The sequence below is a fragment of the Cricetulus griseus genome, chromosome 2 (genome assembly GCF_003668045.3).
Source record: "Cricetulus griseus strain 17A/GY chromosome 2, alternate assembly CriGri-PICRH-1.0, whole genome shotgun sequence".
Lineage (NCBI taxonomy): Eukaryota > Metazoa > Chordata > Mammalia > Rodentia > Cricetidae > Cricetulus > Cricetulus griseus.
Window position 1 is genome coordinate 277,964,389 of NC_048595.1, and position 25,935 is coordinate 277,990,323.

Genomic DNA, 25,935 nt, shown 5'->3' on the forward strand with positions numbered 1-25,935 from the left:
AGAGAAGAGCTGGTGGCATAAGTAAGGATAAACATTACAAACACTATAACATTTATTGTTTATGTTATAAACAATAAAGCCCATTATAATAAAGGTGGTTATTATTTCCTAAGAAAACGAGACAAAGCCTCAAAGTTGAAATGGCAATGACCCTCAACTTACTGCAGAACATGTAGAATTCACTCTTACATGTGGTTAGATTCCTATACAACTATACAACTGGCCTAACTGTGAAAACACTCAGCAGCAGGATCTGTGTAATTCCCTGTGGATTTGAGCATTAGAGAGCACCTGAATCGAGATGGTAAGAGGTAGAAATTACACACACACACACACACACACACACACACACACACACACACACACACAATCTGAAGTCCTCACCTACTCCCCTTCCTCTATTCTGGTCATCCAGGGCTGCTGATGGTGGCGAGATTGGCTATGCCAAAGCTTGCTTCCACATTTTGGCAGAGCCGCCAAGGCTTGCCCTGTTCCTGTGATAGAAGGAAGTGTGTCTTTCTAACCACTTCCCTACAAGCTACTTCTGCCCTAAGGTCAATTCTTTCTTCTCTTCCCTCTAGAGCAATTCTTATTGGGGGCATGGCTACAAGCTTAATGATGATGACGATTATAGTAATAATAATTAAAACAATAATAATAACAGCAGCAATAACACCACTCTCTTCTTTGCTAGTCTCTAAAGTTATCTGATGGAAAGTAAGTTTGAAATTTCCTAAACTGAAACCCAAGGCAACCACCTAGATCATAAAATGTGACTGGTAGGTAGCCTGAGGGAGTGGACAGCTCAGGCTGAGGTGTAACCTGCTTTTTTCAGCTACACACCATCTGATCTATTTCTCCTTTGCCCTGAAGTTTCCTTACTTGTGGGGTAATATTATCACCCTCCTCTGAGTGCTTATGATATATCAAGTATGTTTGTGGTATTATTCTTCCCTATTTTACAAATAAAGAAAATGGAAGTCCTGAGCTTTCAGGGAACAAGAAGCAGTATTTAAATCCAGGGTGGTCTCCAAAGGAGCTAGTGTCCTTTCCCAATGTAGTGGACATACAGCAAGGCAAAACTGCTATTATTGTCATTCTTAAGTGACACTTATCATAATTACATAAATTTACTTTAAAGGTAAAGCTATAAAGCCAAATCTCCTTTTATGTGCTATCATATATGTCATTGTAAAGTTCAGAGAAACACACATGCTACTTCTGTGGCTTGCTCAATGATTTAACTCTCTAAGGAAGAGAGATTCCATCTGCACATGCTGCATTCTCAATAGAAAAATTACAGAAGGAACACCAGCCTAAGACTTTCTTAAGACAACATAGTTCTTAAAATTGTTTTGTGATCCTCTCGTTCCATGACTTCCCTCTTATTTTTATCCTAACAATAGGTAAATATCTATTTGAAGGGGTCTGAATAGAATAGTGATATGTTTGGCTTAAATCAGCACTCTTGACTTAATGCCTCTTGTCCACAGGCCATCATTGTACAGTGTTAGGGTTTCTGGCAGGATAGTTGGCTCCTCTAGGTCTGGGGTTCTTTATCTGTAAAATGTATTTGGCTTGTAGTTGTTTTGATTTGAAGAGTTTTTCTTCTCTCAGGGTCTTGACATTTGTGGGCATGGATGATGATGTCAGGGAAAGAAAGCCCCATCTCGTAATTAAATTTACCCTTCTCTGTGGCTGGCTACTTAGAGCTGTGCTACCTTTATACACGGGCCATTTATACCAAATTATGGCAATTATCTCATTACTTCATTAAAATTCATTGCAAATATGTTTTCTCACCATTTAGTCTACTTTCATTTGGAAGAATTCTATGGAAATTCTAGAACTTTGGCAAACAAAGCAGGACTCTTTATGGAACCTCCATTGTCTGTAGATCCAGTTTAAAGGAAGGATTTGAGGTTACTTCCTGGGTGATAAATTTAATACTTCAGACTTTGAATTTATTTTATATATAAAATACAATGAAGTGATTATCTAATCCTCATTTATGTATCTCTCAACAGTAGTAAGATTGCAATAGACTAAAATGGAGAGATTAGGGCAGTCATTTGTCAGAATTGAAAGATTTGATTTGAGGAAATTGCTTTCTCAACTGAATCATAGACTTGGCATGTTCTTACTCCCAAGAGCAAAGGGGATTATTTTATTTAAAGATGTTTAGTACTTCCAGGTTTATGGGAGAGGTTACCTGTATGTTCTAAACCTCAGGGCCATGTGTCAAATTTGACTTTGAAGTTAAAATGGGCTGAAAAAATAGTTTGTCGCCTGGCGTTGGTGGCGCAGGCCTTTAATCCTAGCACTCGGGAGGCAGAGACAGGCGGATCTCTGTGAGTTCGAGGCCAGCCTGATCTCCAGAGCGAGTGCCAGGATAGGCTCCAAATCTACACAGAGAAACCCTGTCTCAAAAAAAAAAAAAAAAAAAAAAAAGTTTGTCTCAGTGAGTGGTGGCCTTCTGCTTATGGCCTTCTGCTTATGGCTCTATGTTTAGCTGGTTGGCCACATTCATTCATGTTAAATGCCTATTCCCAGAAGGTGCATGAGGAAGTCTTGCATGTTGTACTGAATCCATTCTATGGTCAGAGTAGGAGTTATCATCTGCTAACAAATGAACAAAAGGAGGGTCAAAGAGAGCCAGCTGCAAGGCAAGATGACGGCACAGAATGCCTGAGCACCAATGCGCAGTTTTAATAGATCCGGGGTTTACTTAGATTCCCTATTGTCCATTTTCAGTGCCCCTCAATTCCATAACGGGATTAATCCTTTCACCTAGCCAGACAAGACTATGATTATCTCCAAGTCTCCACAATGGATTCCTTTCTGGATCCACCGTTTTTTTTTTTTTTTTTTTTTTTTTTTTTTTTTTTTTTTTTTTTTTTTTTTGTGTGTGTGTGTGTGTGTGTGTGTGTGTGTGTGTGTGTGTGTGTGTGTGTGTTCTAAGCCTTTGGCAAACTCAGTGGTATTTGATGAAGGAACTCTTCTCTTCAGCTAAGAGAACACCGTGGTGCGACCCCAATAAGACCAGTGTCCTCGTAGTTGAAGAGCTGAGTCTGTGTCTAAAGTTCAGAGTCGCAGACCCCGGTATAGCAAGCTGCAGAGAACCCCCTCTGCAGCCATTTGATCCTGTCAGTGCTGGCCCACATCACAGTTCCTCCGGATAAAAGCAACTCCTAAGCTATGTCTCCACTCAGAGCCCGCCCTCCGCCCACAAGCAGGCCTGGCAGGATTCTTCCGGTTCTCAGAACTCCTTCACTGTCGCCTGGCAACGGCAGACGCAGGAGGCCTCACGGGCCTTGTGGCGCACGCACGTTCTCAGTGGGCCCTGCCACGTTCTCAGTGGGCCCTGCTGGGTGAGCCTCAGGCATGGCCTCCAAACAAGCTAAAAGAAAAGAAGTGCATCGGATCAACTCTGCCCACGGATCAGATAAATCTAAAGAGTAAGGGATTTCTTCCACCCGGTGCCTTCCCTACCCCTGCACCAGTCCCACCCAGGCCTGGAACTGGCCCCAAGGCAGACTACTACATCAGAAATGTATCTGCTTGGTCTGTGTCTCTCTTCCCGGGGACCAGTCTTGGAGATGCCTGTTCCTCATCCTCCTCAGTCTAGAGCCTCTTCTTTTCCAGAGAGGCTGCTTCCTTGCTTGAATGTTCCCATGTGTGAACTCTCCCAGGTCTTTCCTTCCTGAGGGAAAAAGGCCTCTTAGAAGTTCAAAAGGTGAAGCCTCCTTAAAGAGGGGGCTTATCAGTTAAAGACCCGCCCACTTTCTCCTATATGCTCCCCCCAGAGGCCGGAGGGCCTGAGAAGAAGAAAGGAGGGGAGAGGGATAGGAAGAGAGTTTGTATTTTTGTAGCAGCCCAACCTTGCAGACTTTTAATCAGATGAAATCAAACATGAAGTGATTTCAGAAAACTAAGAGTTTTCTGACTGAGCAGGAGGTCGTGTTCCTGATGCCTACTCCGGGAGGAGGAATGCAGGCTGGCTCATGGAATCTTTGTGTTCTGGGCTGCTGTTGTGTCCTAACCTCCCTATTCACAGTGTTTCCCTTTGGTGTTCTCTTCCCTTTGGATATATCCAGTTATTGTGTAGTACAGGATTTGGGCCATTGCTCAAACTTAACATGTTTGTAACTCATTCCAGCTTCTAGAGAGCAAACCCTATTTCAATGGAATCCTGAACAGACTTCATGCAGTTCCTGTGGGGGATGGGCAGTACAAGATTAACTGATTCTTATACACACACTGGCCTCTGCATCTCCTTCCCTATCTAAAAAATACCTCCTGAGTCTTCTTTTCTGGTCCCTACTGTTTAAACTCTTTTCCTTGTGACTTCATCTCCTGGGCTCAGTCTGGAGTTGAGATACTATAATTGACTTTTGTCCCCCTTTAATAAACTTCCAGATACCTGACAGATAACCCATTCATTTCATTGGCTTGAATCTCAGACCCCGCTGTACATGCATAAGTGATTTTTAACAGGATCACTCTACTTTTGTGTAACAGGTGTGAATTGGGCCATTTTGAAATGTCCTAATGTTCTATTCTAGAAGTCTGAGACCCGCAAAACCCCAGAGAATCAAGCCCACATCTCTCTGATTTTTACCTTCACTTGCTCAATTACTCTCAGACACACTAGAATACCAGCTACCCTGTGCTTCTCCAATCTCTTCAGGCTTGTTCCAACCCCAGGGTCTTCACATGCTTGCTTGGCCTGCTCTCTTGGCAAGTACTTTTTCCTCCAGATGTCCACTTGGTCCCTCCCCCATCTCCCTCATGAGCTACCTGAGTGTCACTTTCTCTCATCTTCCTTTTCAGCTGCCTGCTTTGAAATTGTATCTTTACTTCCCTGCCCAAACCAAATCAAAAGCTCAAAATGCTCAATACTCCCTGTCTTCCGTTCTACTTTTTCTTCATTGATTTTTGCTGTTGTTTTTAATCATGTTACACACACACACACACACACACACACACACAACAAAAATTTGATTTTTAATTGTCCTTTTGTTTTTTCATTTGCTTTCCTAATAATGGGTGCTTTTAGGTACTTCCGAATGTAAGTTCTATGAAGACAGGGTTTTTTGTTTTTCCTATTTTATACGGTGTCAGATTCTTAGTACCTAAATGATTCTTGGGTCATACATAGTAGGTATTGGAAATGCTTTTTATATTAGTAGTATAGGCCAGATTCTTATATTAAATAAGTTATATTTTATTCTGCCATCATGACTATTCACTATCTAATTCCTACAGAATAGCTGGTCATAGCAGACTATGTTCAAGACGGATGTCTCTGATAGCCAGACTGATTCATTGTCTTATGTAGACAGAGAATTGAGCCATTTGATAAAAACACTTAAACACTTAAATGGGCTAAATAAATAAACAACAGTGGTTGACAGATTTTACCAGGCTTGGAAGAGAATTTTGAGCTCATTCCCCAAATAATGATGGTTATATACCTAAACCTATTTAGGAGCTGGGGAAGTTGTTAGCATTAAGTAATTTATTACATCATAAAAGAGGTTTTTTTTTTTCACTCCTACAAGGCAGCTAGTTTTTATCAGTGTCTGGATAGTATAGAAGACATTATCTGGTAGTGTCTTTCAATAGTTGCATCTTAAATAGGCTCACAGTCCCACTGGTGAGACACTGGCTCTTCCTTTGCTTCAATTTCTTTTAGAAAAGATGATGTATTTAAAAAGTATGTCTTTCTCACACAAAATAATCTGAATTAAAATTCTGCTGATACAAATGCATGTTTGATTTATAAAAACAAAAGAAAACGGCAAGTACTTTTACAACATAGTATTTTAAAGCTGGGTTTTGCTACCAGTGATTAAGCATTAAGTGTCAAATCATTATTTTGATGTAGCATTAAGTGAGAGAGCATGAAGAGGATGATAAATGAAGTCCTCCCTCTGAAGTTTTACCAAAGAACCAATGGTAAATGCAGGGCTGAAGCACAGATACAGAACAAAGTGTCACACAGTCACAAAGCCTCAGGGATCAAAGTCCAGCTAGACTCTTGTGTGACTGTCTTTCATAGTCCCATGGGAGAAATTTAGAGAACTTTGCATCATTTTACCACTCCTGTGGTTACACAGCTAATAAAATCAATTGACTCTCATCATCCAGAATATGGATATAAGAGAAAAAGCTTTCAGAACCTTGACAGCAACCATCCCATCCCCCCAGAGCAGTGATCCATAGCATCTCTTTTACTCTAAAAGTATGTGTCAGTCTGGAGACCTGGGCTGTATCTGGCTTTTGCTTACCAGGGTCACCAATACCTGATAAACTTTTACTGTGTGCTTGGTAAATGATCTCTTAGTTTGGTTCCTAACCTCGGTTTTCAATTCTTCTGGATTTGATTAAAACCCATTTCTCCCTCCATTCCCTACTTTGATCTTTTGTTGGCACCATTCAAAATTGAGATGTTCCAACTGACCCAGCTCAGTTTTTACATTCCATTAGTATGTCTATTATGCTCACTCTTTCTCACTCAGCACATATGAATCTTTTAGGGTTCACACTGGCACCAAGTCATTTATGCTGCGGGACAAACAGTTTGTGTTCAAATGACTGCTTTTTTTCTTAAGTGAAGTCTATCAAAGTATAATTTCTCTTTCCCCAACACCCCCTGTGCTCCGTTACCTGCTTTGTTTTCCCTCCTGTTATTCTATTAGTTTTTTTTAACTCCCAAATAAGTATGGGGTTATTGGTATAGTAAAATATTTAGAGTCTTAAACTGGCTTGACTTTACCATTGCCATTTAACGTAATGAACATTATCAGTGTGACTGGTAGGAATCATTAATTTCAGTACCTTAGCCAATTCTAAGAAGCCAGGAACTGCAACTAGTAGTTGTTTCTCACAGTCCTGAAGGTTAGAAGTACAAGAACAAGGGAGAGGCATGGGCAAGTCCTGGTTCACAGGGGACCCAGCACTTTCTGCCCTTTCACTTGGCAGAGAGGGTGAGGACCAATACTCTTCCATTTATAAGGATACTAGTCCCATCATGAAGGCTTTGCCTTTATGACATAATTACCTTCCAAAGGTATCACATTCTAAAACCATTCCACTTGCAAATAGGATTTCAGCATAGGGATGGGGGTGAGGTGTCTTTTGCAACATTATATACTGATAATTAGCAATTATAAATGCATATGACTGAGCTGATTTCATAACTGAACAGTGCTACAAAGCTTCTTCTTCCCATTACAGTCTTGTAGAAGGGTTCATCAGATAAGGGATTGGATCTTCTTGGAAGTACCAACAGCAAGGCAAAAGAAAAGATTCAATCTAAGCATTAGAAGTAACTAGAGGGCTGTAGGGATGGCTCAGTGGGTAAGAATGTATTCTGTGTAAGCACAAAGACACAAGGATGCCTCTTAGAAAGCACACATAAAAAATTAAAACGTAGATGTAGCCTCACAAGCACAGGTCTGTAACTCCATGGGGTGGTAACAGAGGCAAATAGGTCAGGGCAGGAGGGGGGCGGCGGCTTTCTAGCTGTCAGTCCAGCTCCTGGTTTGCTGGGAGACACTGTCTCCAGGGAATATGGTAAAGAATCACAGAGCAGGCTACCTGATATTCCCCCTCTGGCCTCTGCATGTATACCTGTATACTCATGTACCCCACCCCAAAGCCACTAGAATCATTAATGCACATACTGAAATATTCCAAGTCTAAAGGGGTAGTCCACAATGGGGATGGGGTACAATTTTATATTAGTAGTCACAAAATTTTCTTCTACCTCCAAAAACGTATTCAAAACATGATTTAAAACACTACAAGAAATTTGTTCAAGTAACAAAAATTGTAATGCCTTCTAGATTGGTAACGGTGATAACTTTTCATCAAACCTCTCTCAGATACAGAAATACATGACTCATCTCCATGTTAATCATATCCTTATGACCACAACACCCATTTTAACTTTATAGAACTTTCAGAAAAGGTCGATGTAGCCGTCCATATGAAATGTGAAGAAATGAGATTATTTTAAAAGTTAATTTTAATGGTATTATGAAAGCAATATAAAATAGAATAATGCATTTCTTGCTGAGTATTAAATTGAGTTCTTGGTGAGCTTACTACATGCATTTGTGCAGCAGTAGGTGGTGTAGTACGTTCCTCTGCTTAGAGATATCAGAAAAGTCCCTCCTACTGCAGAGAATAAGGTACAGGAGGAGGCTCCTATATGGCTCCTGGAGAATATCAGAACTCAACATATTACCTAGCTCTGTCCTCACAGTCCACACCAAAGTCAGAGGCCAGAAGAGCAAAGGTGGAGGAACAAAGGAAGAAATACAGGGAGCTTTGTGATTTCCATAGTTGACCTTTGTAGACACCAACAACTAGGAACACTTAACAAATTTAAAATGTTAGCTTCGTTGATAGACACATACCCATGGGAGATTCTAATTCTTCATATTTCTAACTATTTAATGAGCACGTCTCAAGCTCAAGTCATTGGTAATCCACAAAAGATAAAGACTTGTGGATCAGGATAATTCCATCAAAGGAGTTATAATGTGAGTTGGATGGGATAAATTTCTTAACAGAAGCCACTAGGAAATCTATAATCATGTTTTAATTTCCCCGGGGACTTGGAGGACAGCATGAAAGTCATGTGTCAGCATGAGATTAGATTAGCAAAATCATGAGACTCTTAGGTTGAGGCTGTGTGTGTTAGAGAGGAAGTTGCTTCTCACTGGAGCTAGTCTTTCATCATCTCCCTCAACAGTCACTCCTTAGAAAGCTAGTGTTGGGCAGGGAGGTGTTTGGGGCACAAGAGGTCTTCTAGGCTGCATTTCAGAGGGTCTGTGGCTCTTGGTGCAGGTACTAGCTCATGACATACCTTGGTGAGCATAGCATGAAAGGAGATAGATAGGTAAAGTTAGAGCTGTAAAGTAGTGTGGGGAACACATGATTTCAGTTTTCTCAATAATGGCTTCAGAAGCACATCTGGAATTTATGCTGGACTTCAAACCAAGAAAGAAGAAAATGAGCAGTGGTTTGAGCTTGTGGGGTGCCTCCTTCTGCCCCCTCCAGATGAGTACGAGGAACACAAGGCAGTAGGTTGCTGAGATCGGAGAAGTTAACTATGGGAAAATCCACAGATGCTGTGTTTGTCTTCCTCCATGGGTAGTGTACAGTGATGGTATGTCCAAGCTCTGATAGTGTGGTGCCAGAAAAGGGAAGGGTTAATGAGTGGTAGGTCTAGTATAATGCCCTGTTTATTCCGTATTTCCTCAGGGCCTGGCATAGTGTGTAGTAATAAAAGCATGTATAATTTAACTGACTTGAAGTGGAAACAAGCCTGGTAGCTGTGTCATAAAACCCTCTGAATCAGAAAGGGTGAGAACACGAGAGCCAGAGGGCAGAGGCCCATCTCAGGTCACAAGAATCCCTGCCTCTGGGTAACAATTGGCAAAGATTATGATATTATGTAAGTGTCTGTTGCATATTTTAAAATATAAAGCCTTGCTCAGGAAAATAGTCCTGCTTAATGAGGCTAACACTTCCTTTCAGCTATAACAGGCCCTGCCTTATTTCTTCTTCTAAAATCTTCATTTGAAGATTTATGTTATAACTCACTCCAATTTGATGTGGATTAAGAGTTATCTGTGGCAGAGACTTGATTTGTTGTTGAAAACACTAATTGTATTTAAAGTCACTGTGTGTGTGTGTGTGTGTGTGTGTGTGTGTGTGTGTGTGTGTGTGTGCACGTGCGCGTGCAGACATTCTTGTGGCATGATGTACATGTGAAGGTCAGAGGACAATTTTGGGTGTCTGCACTTAACCTTCACTTTTTTGTGACAGTCTTTTGTTTAACACTACATTGGGAGCTAGTTAGTGACAAGATTCCAAGGACACCCTTGTCTCTGCATTCCAATCTCACTGTACCCTCTCTGGGATTACAGACATCTTTTACTGCAACTGGCTTTTTGGTGGTACTAAGGATTCAAAGAGCCATCCCATCCCCCTAGAGCTGTCATCCATAGCATCTCTTTTACCCTAAAATTATTCGTCAGTCTGGAGACGGGACCATATCTGACTTTTGCTTGCTAGGATCACCAACACCTGGTAAACGTTTACTGAATGATAAACACTTTCAAAAAATCTATTAGATCAAAAATTTAAAAGCTCATAGATGCTCATAGACTCTGTTCCTCTTCTTACCTAAAACATGATCGGGTTTATGTTCTGGCACTGTGACATTGTTGGTAAGGTTTCCAGCAGTGAAAACAAAAGTAATTCTAACAACATCCAGTTGATTTTCATATTACTTTGACACTTCTAGATCAGAGATTATTTAAATGAAGGAATTAATTTAAATGGTCTGTACACTTATTCTGCCATGTAATGTGTGATGAAATTGATACAAAACCATATCCAAGACAGATTAAAACACACCTTTGTGTAACATGGGAGATTAAGTGGAAGGATGACAAATGGTGTTTATTTTCAACCCCAAGGAGGAAGTCCTTACAGGGAAGAAGTACCCAAGTAGGTGCTTTGGAATTTTATTGTTAGCAGTCCCTCTCAGGTTCCTGAGGCTGCCTGTAGCTCTTCTCAGGGTGGGTCCAAGTTAATTCCAGAATCTGAGGCTGTAGCCATGCTAATTTATGAGCTTAAATTGGTACACGGTACATTTTCTAATGAAATAAATATAGGATATTATTCCAATGGTATCACAATGAATACTGCAGTACAAATATTTAGCAACTCTTTTATTCTGTTTCTTTGAGCTGATGAATTATCAGAACTTCACATATTACTTAAGTTCTCAAAGATCAGTATGTCTTTTCTGTTCCCATTCTTTAGCCCTTTGTCTCCAGCCTAGGGTTCCAGCTTCTACCCTTAGCCTCTTTGTAGACTGAGAGATCAGGGTCAACCCAGAGCTTTCTATTGAACATATATGGAAGTGGAGCTATGGTAAAGGACCATTTTGTTGGTCCATTATAGGTGGTAGGGAGTCTGCAGGGGAGCTATAAATTGAGTGTGCTGAGGAGTGTGTCTCCATCCGTTATTAACAAACAGGTTCTAGGTTATCAACATTTTGTGGATGTAAAGGGAAAAGGAGAGAAAGCAGAAATATCTAGCCAAATTTTTGCCCCAATTATGAGTTAGAAATATAGTTCATAAACATAATTAAGTGAAGTTAAGGTAAAGCTAAGGTTCAGAGTATAAACTGGCAGCAGAGACTTTTCTGAAAACTTTTGAAAGCAAAACTGTAGATTGATTGACTGAGTAGTGGTTTGTGACACCACTACATCCAGGGAAAATATGAATCTAGTTTTTAATATGCACAAAGAACAAGGTGAATACTTGGAGTTGTATTAATGGGCTTAGTTTGAGTTTGTGCATTTAGGAGCCTTTCAGTGCTGTGGACTTGTTTGGGTCATCCCTGAATTTGGGGTAAAGTCATTATGAACACTCTCTTGGTATTTTACATACTGTTATATTTGGTCTTGATAAATAAATATGAACATTGCCATGGAAAGTTGGAGGTGGTCCTCCCTGGAAGTGGCAAATGTTAATGATTGATCATAGTCCCTTTGTACTTGATGTGTGGCCAGAGCGGTAGCCGCCTGCTTCTCAGATGGTGTGGTGGTTTGAAAGAAAATGGCCCCCAAGGAGAGTGGCACTATTAGGAGGTATGGCCTTGTTGGAGGAAGTATATCACTGTGAAGGCAGGCTTTTGAGGTCTCATATCTGAGACCACTTCCTCTTGCCTGGAAGTCAAGATGTAGGACACTCGGCTACTTCTCCAGCACCATAATTGCCTGAAGGCCACCATATTGCACCATGATGATAATGTACTAAACCTCTGAAATATAAGCCACTGCCTAAATTTTTTTTAAGAGTTACCTTGGTCATGGGTTGGTGTCTCTTCACACCGATAGAAGCCCTAAGACAGATGGCTTACCTGACTCCTTCCCATATCTAAGAGGGCTGGGCATGGGGGACTCACGAACTATAGTTTTGTGAACTATTGATGTGAACTATATCCTGGAAAGAAGCCATTCATACACTGGACACTCTGTAAATGTTAGTTGGCAACTTCAGTGACTGTGGAAAGGGTAGAGCAGTGCAGATACTGAGCCAACTATCTGTAGCTACTATCTTAGCTTCTTAATGCCTATTCATTGCTCACATCTGTGTCTAATTTAACATCCTTGTGACTACCATGTGAAACATTTTACCAGACCATTAACTTCTACCACTCAAAAGCCAAGAATGTGGTCAGAGAGCACTTGAGGCCTTAGAGCCGAGATTTTCCCACTTCACTGTAATCTGTATCCTTTATGTACTCACAAATGTATTTTCACCTAAATCTGTGTTCCTTGGCCATGACCATTAACATTGAACTCAGATAAACATATCTTACCCATTTTGAGGTGAAAACTTTGTTTGTTTTGTTTTGTTTTGTTTTGTTTTTTTTAAGTCAGCATTGGAGATCTTTGTCTTTGCCTTCTCAGATGTTGTGATCTTCATCAAAAGAATTCAGATGAGGGGCTGGAGAGATGGCTGAGTAGTGTAGAGCATTGACTCGTCTTCCAGAGGACAACAGTTCAAATCCCACCACCTACATGGTAGCTCACAACCATCTATATCTCCAGTCCTAAGGGATCAGACTTCCTCAAGTGGTATATAAACATAGACATGGGCAAAACACCTATACACAAGTTTTAAGGAGCTTTAAAAAGAGATGGATCAGGTGAGACAGGTAGGGTAGAGTGGAAGGTAGGTAGGCTTCTGACAGAGCAAGGTAGAGCGTTTTCTCTAGTTAATGCAAACAGTGGCCCAGGAGACTACTGTTCACATGTGCATTTAAACTGGCTATATGTTACTTGAAAAATCCCTAAAACCAGGGCTGGGATTCTATCTTGATGGCAGAGTGCTTGCCAAACTCAAATGAGGGTCCTAGTTTCAACTTACAGTTCTTGAAGAGGGGGGGAAAACATCTCTAGAACAGGAAACTTTTCCTGGGAGATTGTCCTATGCAGTTGATTGACAGCTTGTTTGGATTGTCTCTTAAAGTAAGGAACAATGACCTGCCTTTTTGCTTTCTCAGTCTCTTGCTGTCAAGTGACCATAAGGCTTTAAGAGTCTTGGGGCCAGGTTTACATAGTTATGTATGGCCTTCTAGACACCTTGGGTCATCAAATCTCCTTCCAGGGCCAGATAGATGACTAAGGTTCATCCTGACCAGTGATCAATGTTCTGATGTTTTAGTGCCTTGTTTTGCAGCATTTTGATCACAAGTCAAGCTGCAGTGTCCTCCAAACCTAGTGGTACTGATGAGCTATTTACCCGTACTCACCATTGATTTCACCTCCCTTTCCCATTTCTGGAATCCATCTGCCCACTGCCTTATTTTCTTCCTTCTACCTCCAAATCAAGTCATTCTCTAATGGTTTTAGTTGGACTCTCAATTTTCTATTGATCATCTAAACCCGTGGTCATCAATTAAGTACAATTTCATTAATAGCTCTAGGCATTCTGCAGTTACATTTGTAGGAGTGGACAAATGTAGCTGGATTTTTCCCTTTTCAATGGAAATCTGTCAAATGTGGGGTCATCTGTTCTCTTTGTGCATGTTCCTTTGTTACCCATTTAATGGATGCTATAGCCATCTTCCTGTCAATCACTGTAGATTCCCACTGTAGATTCCTAGGATGAAGGTCTTTTCTGTGAGGCCAATAATGACTTATCCAGTTGGACAGAATTTCCTTTCTGTGCCAGCAAAGTACTCTGTCCCTAACTTCCTTATACCCTTCTCAGCTCCTGTCTTTATGCTCCAGTAATCATGTGCCTTTGTCATCAATAATTTGAGACTAGAAACTCAATTTTGTTAATCTTTCTATTCACTCAAGCATACTTTTTTTAAAAAATAGACAAGTGTTGAACTGTTAAATCAATTTCTATTTAAATAATTTTCATAAAACTAAGGGAATAATAGGTCAACATAACAACCTGTTTGTTTTTTTAAACTATTTTTAAGTTAGCAAACATATTTTTTTGCAACTTGTTTCCTTAGAAATTTGATTTTCTGAAGAGTGTGACTTAGAATGCCCCAGACCAAATTAAGCCCATTGTGTGAATCTATCCACATCCAGGTGCCTTGTGAGAATTAGCTGACACTACAGAAAAAAGGCATGCTGATTGCATTTTGCACAAATAAACTGCCTCACACCAGGAGTAGAATCATGCCCCAACACAGAACAGCATGCTTTGAGAAAACAATGGCAAAATTCCAGGACCTCATTTTATTGAAACTTTAATATCCCTACAGTGACGATCTTCCATAAACTAATCTCATTAAACAGAGATACAGAACTGTGTGTCTGGACAAACCTGATTCAGCTGGTTTTTAGTGCTTACAAGTATCCAAAACCCCTCACACCTTTGAATTACTGTTTTCTTGGAAGGACTTTTTTTTAAAGCCTCCTGTATATTTCATATTGTATTAGAGTCTTGTTAATTGATTTATATTTACTTTTAACTAATCTATTGGCTTTAGTTATTTAGAGATAAGATCTCGTGGTACACCAGGATGTCCTGAAATTCTGGGTCTTTCTGTCTCTGCTTCCCCAGGGCTGAGATAACAGGCATGATCTACCACTACGTAAGGATAAAGAGAAAAGAAAGAGTAACAGAGGGTGTGGATATGACTATCACATGCATTCATGGAAGCCCTGTCTTTATATAATGATATATGCTAAAAGTAATTTAAATATCATTTTATTGTCTGTGCAAAGTATGAATTCATAGTGCTTTCATGTCTCTTGAAGTTATTAATGATAGTCATATGAAAATATGTTAATAAATTTATGGACTGAATAATTATATATAAAGACTATTTTTACCTTGTCTCAATTCTAAGTCAAGCAAGGTGTTTAATTTACTACATATAGATGAATCTGAAAGAAAGAATATGTAGACAAAAATGCATCACATTGGACATAACTTGCTAATCAAATACATAATCGGGTTTAAAGCTTATGTATTATGGGGATGGAGAGATAGCTCAGCTGTTAAGAACACTGGCTATTATTCCAGAGGATGTAGATTGAATCCCCCATACTCACAACTGTCTATAACGCCAGTTCTAGGGGATCTGATATCCTCTCTGGCTTCTTTGTATATCAGGCATGCATGTGGTGAGCAGACATACCTGCAGGCCAAACACTCCTATATAAACCATATAGGTATACACCTATATATGTACATTTATATGTGTATATATGTATATGTAAGATAAGAAATGTTTAAAATGTGTGTATTATGAACATAGGAACACCTAGAATTCCTACCATGAAGTGAAGTTGTGAAGTTTAGAATTTTCTTAATTTTTAAAATTCCTTCTCTTTTGCTCTATTCCATGGTCACTTCTTTATCTGCTCGACACTCACCACAGAGCAGTCAATGTTCAGTATTACCTAGAAATAAGTTAGCCACAGCTTAAGTGAGAGTGTTGCTTACCCAGTCTGAAATTATACATTTTCTAAAATGTTTACTCCCAAAGACATATCTGTTATTTTGCTCCAATTAAAAGAATTCTGCATTCCCAGTTTTCTTGACGTCCTATAGTATGGTTCCCAGTTAATTCTTCACTACCATGTAATCTATCCTTTCTGCTTTGTTTTATGTCTAGTTTTTCACACACAGGTTTACCTCAAGTACTTTCCACCAAGGTCTATGGTTACTAAGCATTGTTTCTACAGAAAAGCATAGGAACAATTGTATCCCTGGGAATTCCTTTTGGTATCTGCTTTGTGTTTTTAAAAATTATATCTTTTGGAAGCACAAAGCTATTAGTATTAGTATTAGTATTAGTATTAGTATTAGTATTAGTATTATATGTTTGTAGGACATATTTTAAAAATGTTATTAACACATTAAATTATTTACTTACCATTGCTGTTTGAGACCCACCCTTATGTTATATTCATTTTCTCTTTTCCTGAGGTAAATCCTTCAGCCTTCTTGTATGTTTTGTGAAGAATTTGTTATAGTAAAGTCAATGTTAAGATGTTGGGATCTCATTGAAGATGCACATTTTTATCTTTTGAATGAGGGTTTAATTGGATATTGACTTCAGCCCTGACAATAAATAGCTTTACTTTGATTTTGAAGATCACACTTTATTACTTGCTGTGCCTACTATTATTATGACTCTGAGATAGTTCTTCATTCCAGGTAATTTGACCTTCTGTTATATAATATATATGCATACATATGTATATATATTATATTATATGAGTGACCTGAATTTTCTTTAGTATTCCCATGCCCAGATTGCTATCCCCTTACATCCTATTTAGGTTTTTGTTTTTAATGGTTAAGCTTGGATCTGAAAACCCATTTTTGTCAGTTCAGCAAATTTTTCATAGGAATCTCTTCAACATTCTAATCTCTTATCCCAACTCCCACATCTTTCTGGGAGTCTTAGTATGTCTGTGTTTAGACTATTTACCTGCCTATTTCACAGTTTCTGTTTCTTCCTATGTAAATACCAGCTTTTAAAATCTGCCTTCTAACATTCCCCCATAGCAGTAGATTATCTTATCTATTCTTTATGCTATTTTATAATAATTACTTGAATGTAGGCATATTTTTCTGTCCCTCCTGTGTTGTAGCCCCACATGTCTCAGTCCCAAACCACCGAAGCCATGAGGTTTGGCCTGAGTCGGGGAGCATGGACTTGGAAATTCCTAGCAACCCAAAGGAGATAAAGACCAGACATAGGCATCTTGTCATCTTTGGAGAACTCTCAGTTCCATGCTGCAGACTGGAGTCTCCCCTTTATCCCAGCATTTACCTTAACTGCTTTCTAACCCGTTCTCTCTCAATACCAGCAATCATTTCTCTTTTAACCTCTTCCTAGACGCTATCAGCAGATACCTTAAAACAGTCTCTACTCACCTAGACCTAGCTCTCCACCCTGGTGCAGGTCTATTCAAATGCTTAGTTCTGTAGAGATGCAAAACTAGGGGACATTCTCCACTGAGGCTATGCCATTCAATGCAAATCAGCTGGCATCTGCAATATAATGGCACCTACTGCTCCTGGATACTGGAACCAGAGGTTTGGACCCCTCCCAACCCTACCCCCCACATTCTTTACTGGAATTGTTCTCGGCTTCTGACACTCCTGCTAGCTCCCAAATAACCACATGGAGACTTCTTATTAATTAAGAAAGCTCAGCCAATAGCTTAGGCTTGTTTCTAACTAGGTCTTATAACTTACATTAACCCATTTCTACTAATTTATCTTCTGCCTCGTGGCTTCACTACCTTCACTTTGTACTACCCATGCAATTTTCCTGCTCCTCCATCTCTGACTGTCAACTCTCCATGTCTCCACCCTTCTTCTTCCCAGCATCCTCTCTGCCCTGAAAATCTTGCCTAGCTATTGGCCATTCAGCTTTTTATCTATTCAGTCTGAGTGACAAATCTTCACAGTGTACAAAAATATTATTCCACAACACTTGAACTTCTTAAATTTTTACTACTAAAATTTTTAAATGTCTGTTCACATCTGAATATTTGTCCAATACCTTGCCAATCTCACAGCACTTCCTTTATCTTTTTTTGAGAATTCTAATTGCACTTGTTTTAAAGGCTTTTAAATTTACTATGTTTCCCTTGGTCTGGGTTTGATTCCTTTCTTTTGAGATGCTGACTGTTCCCAGCTTTACATTTTGCCCTTTGCTCTCTGTCTCCATTCAAGTTGCCCAGCCTGTCATACCATAAACTAAAGGGGGTGCAATAACAGATTTAGTTCTAGGCTAAGAGTTTACAAATGACTAGACCTTTTGTTCCTTGACACATCCTCCTCTCTTCCTGACACTTACTGGTAGCTAGATTTCCAGATCTTCAAGCTCCATTTGCCACTGTTTGAATCCATTTCCCAGTGACTACTTATGTTTTATTCCACAATTCATCACAAAAAATTCTTCCTGTAATCAGGACACCAACCATTCTCAATCATGGAGCGTTACCTCCTCATGCCTGATGCTCTTTCTCTTCTCCAGGGGTACCTTTAACAGTGTAATATTTCTACTATGGGAGCCAACTTTTCATTCAGTTAACTGTTGGGTTTTGTTGTTGTTGTTATTGTTCTGCTTTTATTTTTTGGTATTTTTAGTATCCTCTTCTGAACATTTGAAATAGCCAGGGTTTATGTTATAAATCTTCTCCATTGACTTGTAAGAAGTTTTTGAAAATTGTTTTCATCAAATGCATTAATATTTGAATTCTTGGTACAGCTTTTGATTTTAATGATATCATCTAGTAGTATTTGGATGTGTTGCTAGATAAATTAAGGAACTGTGAATAATCCTTAGTTTTGATATTACAGATTTGAATTTTCTAAAACTTGGCAACTTTTTTTTTTTTATTACAAGTTCCTAAATCTTCCTTTGTTATAGAGTTGTTAAGAGCTCTTGCTACTTTTGCAGTGGACCAGGGTTTGAAGGGACCAGCTTCCCTTTTGGCAGCCATAATGGCTGAACACGTGCTTCTATGACCTTGTCCTAGACACTAGAAAGTCAGATGCCTACCTCGTGACAAGGAAACAATCAGAAGTTAGTCACTAGAAAGTCAGATGCCTGCCTCGTGACAAAGAACCAATCAGAAGTTAGCTGGTGGCGCTATGCTTTACGACCCTGGGTGTGCTTTACGGACAAGTGCACAGCAATGACGTAGAAAGCATAGCAACCACCCTGGGAGCGCCAATGGACCATAACAACCAGTTGACCAATCAACACAGGGCAAGCCCTCCAAGCCTGGAGGCACACCAATCGTGGGCCTGTGCGTACCCCTAGACACTCCCCTTACGTTGCCCTATAAAGATCTGTACGCAGCAGCTCGAACTGTCTTTTCTAGCCATCCGCCATGGCGGGTGGGTGAAAGACCCGAGCTAACATGGGGTTAGCTCGTTAAATTACAATAAAGCCTTGTGCAGTTTGCAGCAAGCTCTCTAATCCGCCTGGTGATTCGGGTGACCGCGAACGTGGCCTGGGACCCCGGATACTTGAGTTTTCGGGGGTCTAACATTTGGGGGCTCGTCCGGGATTTGCGACCACCCTTCACCTGAGTGGATTCGATTTGGAGGTAAGATGATTCGAGCTCGCAACTTATTTGTTCAGTGTTATATGTTTGCTTGTTATGTCTCTTGCTGTTTTGTTGGTTTGGTGCCATGACTTTAATTTGGTATTTGGAATTTGTAATTCAGACTTCAGGGGGAAATAGATGTATTTTGAGACCCTGAAGTCCCGCCCTGGACGAAAGTCCGAGGGTTATTTGAATTGAACCATAGGGTAAGCAGACGTGCGGGCCCAGAAACAGACGTGTTTCTGGAACCCTTGGTTCCGCCCTGGACGAAAGTCCAAGGGTTGTTTGTAATTTTGGTTTGGGGCACCATTTCTTTGCCACGGTTTGTGCTGTCTAATGTCTGTCCACGTTTCATATTTGTGTTGTGTGTTTGTTAAGCATCTCTTTCTGTCCCTACTGCCCACACACATGGCATGCATGGGTCAGGGGTCTTTTCATGATGCTCTGAGCACGTGGCGCCACCTCAACTGTGATCAGCAGATGCCCGGAGGACAGACTGCTGTACTGAGGACACCCAGGAGGTACGAACGGAGGCCAAGGACTTGGATCCTCCTCAGATAGCAGTGATTGTAGCCGCAGGGTTCTGCCACCCATCTTCCCGGTGCCATTGCCTTATACGTGGTGCCGGCGGATTGGGTTGGCGTCTGTTCTTTCCTGTCTATTCTGTGTTATCATCATTGGTTTTCAATTCAGGATCCACCACGCCACCCCCTTTCTTTCCCCACCTGCGGGTCTGTGAGGCATGCCAAGTAGGGCTGTTTCTGCCCCAGCTGCTGTCCTGCCATGGGTCCTGGCTTGCCTCGGGAGTTTCCCTGCTCTGAGGGAACATGGCTGCAAGGCCACCATCTGCCTGGTTGCCTGGCTTTCTCTGTGCTCCACACACATGGTATGCAGGGGGGCCGCAGGGGTCTTTTTCCCACCCCTGCATTGGCCGAGGGTCTGGGGTTACCAGCAGCACCCCCACCCCAGGTCTCTCTGCCTTGAGCACATGGAGCTCGAGTGTATGAACTTATCTGGCCTGATCCAGACTTATATAAAAACGGCCTTAAAGTTATTAAGAACTATAAAAGAGACTTTGATAAAATTTTTATGTTGACTGAGAAATAAGGGAAAATGTAGGAGACTTAAATAATAAAGAGAGAAAGGAAAAAGAAAATTTGTCTAAGAATATCTAAAAAAGTCAGAGGGATGAACTAAAAGGTTATAGAGAGTTAAAGCAAGTCATAGAAGGTCAGAGAAAAGGTTGTTACAAGTCAGAGAAAAATGTAAACTGTAAACTGTTATGGTTTCTCATGTCTACAAATAGTAAATTTTAAAAATGGTAATATAAGTTAAAATTTTAACCATATTAAGCTAATTGTTTTTTAAAAAGTCCTGTTTATTTCTCAAGTAATTTATGTATACTTGTTTTAAAATGTTCTATTTCCTGGTATAACCTAAGTTCTGTTACAAGCATATTAAGCAAAGGGTCCAAGTTACGGCCATTTTGTAGCCTGCCACATGGCAAACTGGTCATATGGCTGACTGGTAGCCATTTTGCTGAAGTTAAAAAAAAAGGATACTTGAACCGCCATCTTGACTAAAGGTGACCGCATGGGAATTAGAGGTACCATCTTAGAAACAAGTTTTTCAGTTAAGATTTAAAATGTTAATGCTTATATATATTACAGAAGACATTAAGGGAATTTAAATTTCTTTTTAAAACCAGTTTTTTTAAATGTTTGTTTTTATTAATGTTTGTACTTAAAGAGCTTCAATTTAGAATTATTTTTAAGCAAAGCCTGACAATGTAAAGTTCTTGTTTTGTGAAAGATGCTAATCTATTATAAGATGTTACAGTTTATGTTTTTAGAAGTTAAGTTTAGGATGTTGGTAGCACACACCTTTAAGCTCAGGATGTTGATGGCACACGCCTTTAAGTTTAGGGCGTTGATGGCATACTCCTTTAATCCCAGCACTCGGGAGGAAGAGGCAGATGGATCTTTATGAATTCAAGGCCTGCCTGGTCCGGCAGATCGAATTCCAGGACAGGCTCCAAATATGTACATGTAGCTACTGTTTAAGGAATATAAGGTAGCTCTATGCAGTTTTAAGTTCAGCTGTGCTAAGTTTCAAATATTTTACTAAGTTAAAACCAGCTACAGTCAGGCTAAAAATTAATTACAGAAATAAGACCTGTCTTTATTATGGCAATAGACAATGTGGTACTCAAGACAAATGCTTTTTATTTAACTGCTTTTTGAAAATCAAAATAATGACCACTCACTACTTTTATGTGTAGAGAAACCAAAATCATATTTGTGGGTATATTCCAAAATCTGCAACTCTTGTAAGAAATTCGCCTTGAGAATTGAATTATATTTAAGTTATTTTATGTTCATATGAAACGGGTTAGTGCTCTCTACACACAAATTTTTGAGTGTCTTTTATTAGTAGGGATAAATGTTTAAAATTGGCTTGTGAACTGATCACTTTTGGGGTTCTTTCTTTCTCAAGAAGTGTCATGTTAATAGTGTCTGACAAATGTACACGATATACTCTACTGTTCAGTTTATGCTATGCAGTTAATTCACTGTTTTACCTTGGATTAAGATTCTTCAACTCTTCCTCTTCTAAGTCTTTACCCTTTTGGCAGCAGTGTGCCGCTGGGTTCAGTTGAACAGAAGAAGGGAAAGTTCCCGATCTGGCCAGAGTGGAGCGAGGCAGATATAAATGCCGAAAAGTGGGATGCAGGCAAAGGAGTAAAAGAGAAGGACAAGACCGGCAAGAGCCCTGTCTTTGTAAGTAGGCGTGGCTGAGACTTGCAGATGGCTGGCTGTGGCTTTTCATGCTATGTCTTGCAGTCCAGGAGAGAGAGGCCAGGGTCTAGAACATGCTAGACAAGTTCTGCCCCTAGCCGCACCCCCAGCTCAATAATAATGGGATATACTTGTCAGCATGAGTTTGCACTCCTCCTTTTCTCCAATCTCCATTCCAAAGGGAAAGCTTTTCTTTTCGCCTTGATCCCTCCCCCCATTTTGTTTCCCCAAGCCTTTGTCCTGGGAAAATGGATGGGAAGAAATATAATGGAGTCTTCGTGAAGTACAAGGGAAAATAAGAGGTAAGTGAGCTGGCTTGGCAACTGTTTTTGGACAGAACCCAGTATTTGACTTCGTAGCAAAAGTCCCATGGTACCTGCTTTGGCATCTGATGTTCAGGCTTTATCTAACATTAGATGCTTCACAGACACTCGGCTGCCGCTCCAGTCTCTCTGTTTTTCCTCCCACCTTCCACACAGACTTGTTTTTGTCTGAATAACACAGATACATCCTAGAATCTGATCTTCAAAATAGTTTCCAGCATCACTGGATAAAGGCACTCTGCGCTCCTAAAAGGCTTTCTTCAAATTCTTTTTTATTTTTTATGTTCTCTGTCAGAGTTTTCAAGCACTTTAGCCCTTCCCTCCCTGAAGTTTCTTCATACTTGGGATTGACTCATCAGGTTGCTTCACAGCTCCATTGCTTAACTGTGGATTTGCCCAATAGAGCCTACTGCTGTAAAATCTGAAAGATACACACACTAACAGAGACAGGAATCCACACACAAGCAAGCAACAGATCCCCACATGTTTTAAATGGCTGTTAAACTTTATAATATTTTACCTCCATTTGAACTCAAATGGTTCACATGCCCTTGGTATTTGAAAGGTATAGCCATTTTAGATATGGTGCCAAGAATGCATTGCCCAACACATTGCTAATCTGGGCATTAAAGAGCTAATGAAATCAGTAATTAGTTGTCTTTACTAAATGCCTTTTATGAACTAACCACTGAGATTCTGCATTGTGTTAACAGAATTTAAATGTTAACATTTACTATTTCAGGATGCTCTATGCAAATAAAGACATCATAGGCCAGTTTAACTGTTCTGGTCATCTAGCATATATTTCAAAATATTTGTGATATGAATTCTTTTAAGTGAATCTCACCAATAGTTGACAATCAAATTTTGTTCAACAGTCAAGGTTCTGTCAAGGATATATGCCATTCTTTTACATATTTTTCTTTTATTAAAAAATGAATTTTTTTCACGTCATGTGTCCTGATTATGGTTTCCTCTCACCCAACTCATCCCAGTTCATCCCCATTTCCTGTCTGGATCCACCAGGTTCTGTCTCTCATTAGAAAGCAAGCATGCTTCTATGGGATGCTATTACAATAAAATATAATGTAGGCATCTCTTTTTTAGCTTACGAGAATTATCTTTCTCCCTGTCATGTCAGAGGAGGGGCTGAGGGATCCACAGGGGAAAAGAAAGCAGGATATTCCACCAGGATCTGCTTAGTGCCCTATGCTCTAATTTAAGAAAAGTGGCACATGAGAGAAAGACATGACAGGGTTCAAGCAGAGTTGTTGCTGTTGTTGTTGTTGTTGTTTTAATTAGGGAAATGGATCATAAAAAAGGGAAAGGAAAGGGGGGAACTAGCTATTGGAGACAGGTGCAGCAACAGAGAGGAGAAAGGAAAGAGTGGGAGAGAGAAAGGGAGAGAGAGAGGAGGATGGGATGTGGGCAGGGCCCTTTTAAAGGGAAACATAGTGAATGTGCACAGGTGGTGCTCTTAGTAGGGTCAAGTGAGGGCGTATCCTGTCAGAACCCCAAGGACAGGCCAGTGCAGATGCCTGAATACTACAACCCGGGAATAGAGGCAGAGAGTGAGCAGAGGTTACAGCAGGTGCTCTACTGCACAGCTGGGGATGGGACTTGTGGTTTGGATTTGGAGCACTGGGAGGTAAACATCTGTAGTTTGCCTAGTTGCTTCTCTGCCATTTTGAATTTCAATATTCAAATATTCCATAAGGCTTTTCTGAAGACAAACACACACTTTACTCTACAAATGCTTCTATATTGATCTAATGTTTGTATTAGTTGGGTTTTGTTAAGATTGAATTTTATTATAATATAGCCACATAAAAATGTTCAATTTAATTTTGTTTTTCATCTAGCACTTTTTTGAAGACCCTGAAGGAAAGATTGAATTACCACCATCATTGAAAGTCTTTTCCTGGAAACGTCCACAAGATTTTATATTTAGCCGAGTAAGAATTGTTTTCATTATTGAATGAAATACTTATTTCCTAAATGATGGGATATCTTCATGACCAAAGTTTGTATTCTTCAAGTAATTTACAGTGTTTTTCCTGTGATCTATAGCAAAAGTAATTGCTTTTTAGCCTCTAACTCAGAATTTCATATGTGGCAGTATATTTTAATAATCCCTTTATTGGTGGGACTATGGAGATGGCTCCTTAGTTAGGTGCTTTCTGTGCAAGCATAAGGACTTCAATCCCCAGAAACCATTTTCACCTGGATATGGCAGTGTTACTTGTAAACACTCTGGGGCTCACTAGCCAACCAGCCTAGCTGAATTGGTGTATTTCAGGTAAAAGTAAAACCCTGACTCAAATACCAGAGTGGTGAATGACTGAGGAAGACACATAAGGTTGCTCTCTGCTCTCCACACATCCCACCCAGGTGTCACAACAAACATACATGGACAGGCACATGTGCACACACCGCACGCACACACACATACACACACATACACACACATACACACACATACACACACATACACACACACACATACACACACAGGCACAGAATAATAACAATTCTTGTATAGATTTCAAAGACATTACTGTGTTTTGGTTTTCAGGATTGATTTTTCTACTTCAATCCAAAATGTCAAATTATAGCCAAAAATGTTGTGCAAAGTTATTTGTATTTCTGACTAGCAGATTTGCTCCACTCTGCATCTCAGTGTGAAATCGTAGGGCATGAAGGTCTCTTTCCTCCAGTGTTTATTATAATTAATTTTCCAGTCCAAGAGATTTACACATTGGTTCCCATCTTCCAGGGATCCTCCAAGCATCTTCTGAAGTTTGTCTCCATTTCTAGCCTCCATGCTCAGTCAGTTGAATCATACATTTGTGGACTCACCTTCATTTTAAACAGCTCTCACATACTTTAGACCCTCTATTCTAATACCTTAATAGCCACATTAATTTGAGTGTATTTCTTGTCTGCAGGGTTTTAATTATCACTAATGCTTTTTCCCTTGCTGATTTTCTTACTGTTTTCATTGAATGCATAGAACACCAGTAGGGTAAATTAATTAGCACCAGTCAAATAATTTGTAATGGAGCCGATTCTTGTGTGCATTTGCAGTCTATTGAGTCTCTGTTTCCCCACAAAATAGTGTCTATCCTCAAAGTGTTAGCCTTCATCAGTGTTGGTACTAATGCAGGAAAATGTAAATTTACTAAAACAACAGTGTCTTTTGAATCTTTCCTTGTAAGACATTTCAAGTAAGTCCATTATGTACAAAACATGCTTCCAAATCAATTTTAATTTTGAGCAACATTGACATGAATATAAATTCTCTGCTGTTTACATAATGCACTTGACATTGATAGGTCTTTAAAATATCATATTCTGCTTACTGTAAGTTCATCTTGATGTTCCATGTAAAAATGGTCTTACAGATTGAATAAATAGATGTTTTAAGAACAATTTCCTCTCCTTTTTAGTAGACAGTGAGTCTAAGAGTTAACATTTGAACTAAAAATCAATTCAGTCTTCCCTGATAACCTCTCCACCTCTATGTATCTTTACAGGCCGTTATCCTTCACAAAGCTTCCTCTCTTAATGGATCATTCTAGAATGGGGCCCAGAACTTCCAGAAGTGAAAGTCTAACTAAGAAAAGCCCTAGGTTTCAAGATTTGATGTATAGATTCACAATA

The 25,935-nt window shown here is 39.8% G+C and overlaps 1 protein-coding gene across 1 annotated transcript in view; it reads left to right on the plus strand.

The window, feature by feature from the left end:
- Positions 1–3,384: 3,384 nt before the first annotated feature.
- Positions 3,385–25,935, plus strand: part of Adgb (androglobin) — a 122,181-nt gene continuing 99,630 nt past the window's right edge. The window contains exons 1-3 of the mRNA XM_035438765.1: positions 3,385–3,458; positions 21,769–21,931; positions 24,135–24,227. Coding sequence (XP_035294656.1) covers positions 3,385–3,458; positions 21,769–21,931; positions 24,135–24,227 — 330 coding nt within the window. The remainder of the gene's footprint in view (positions 3,459–21,768; positions 21,932–24,134; positions 24,228–25,935) is intronic.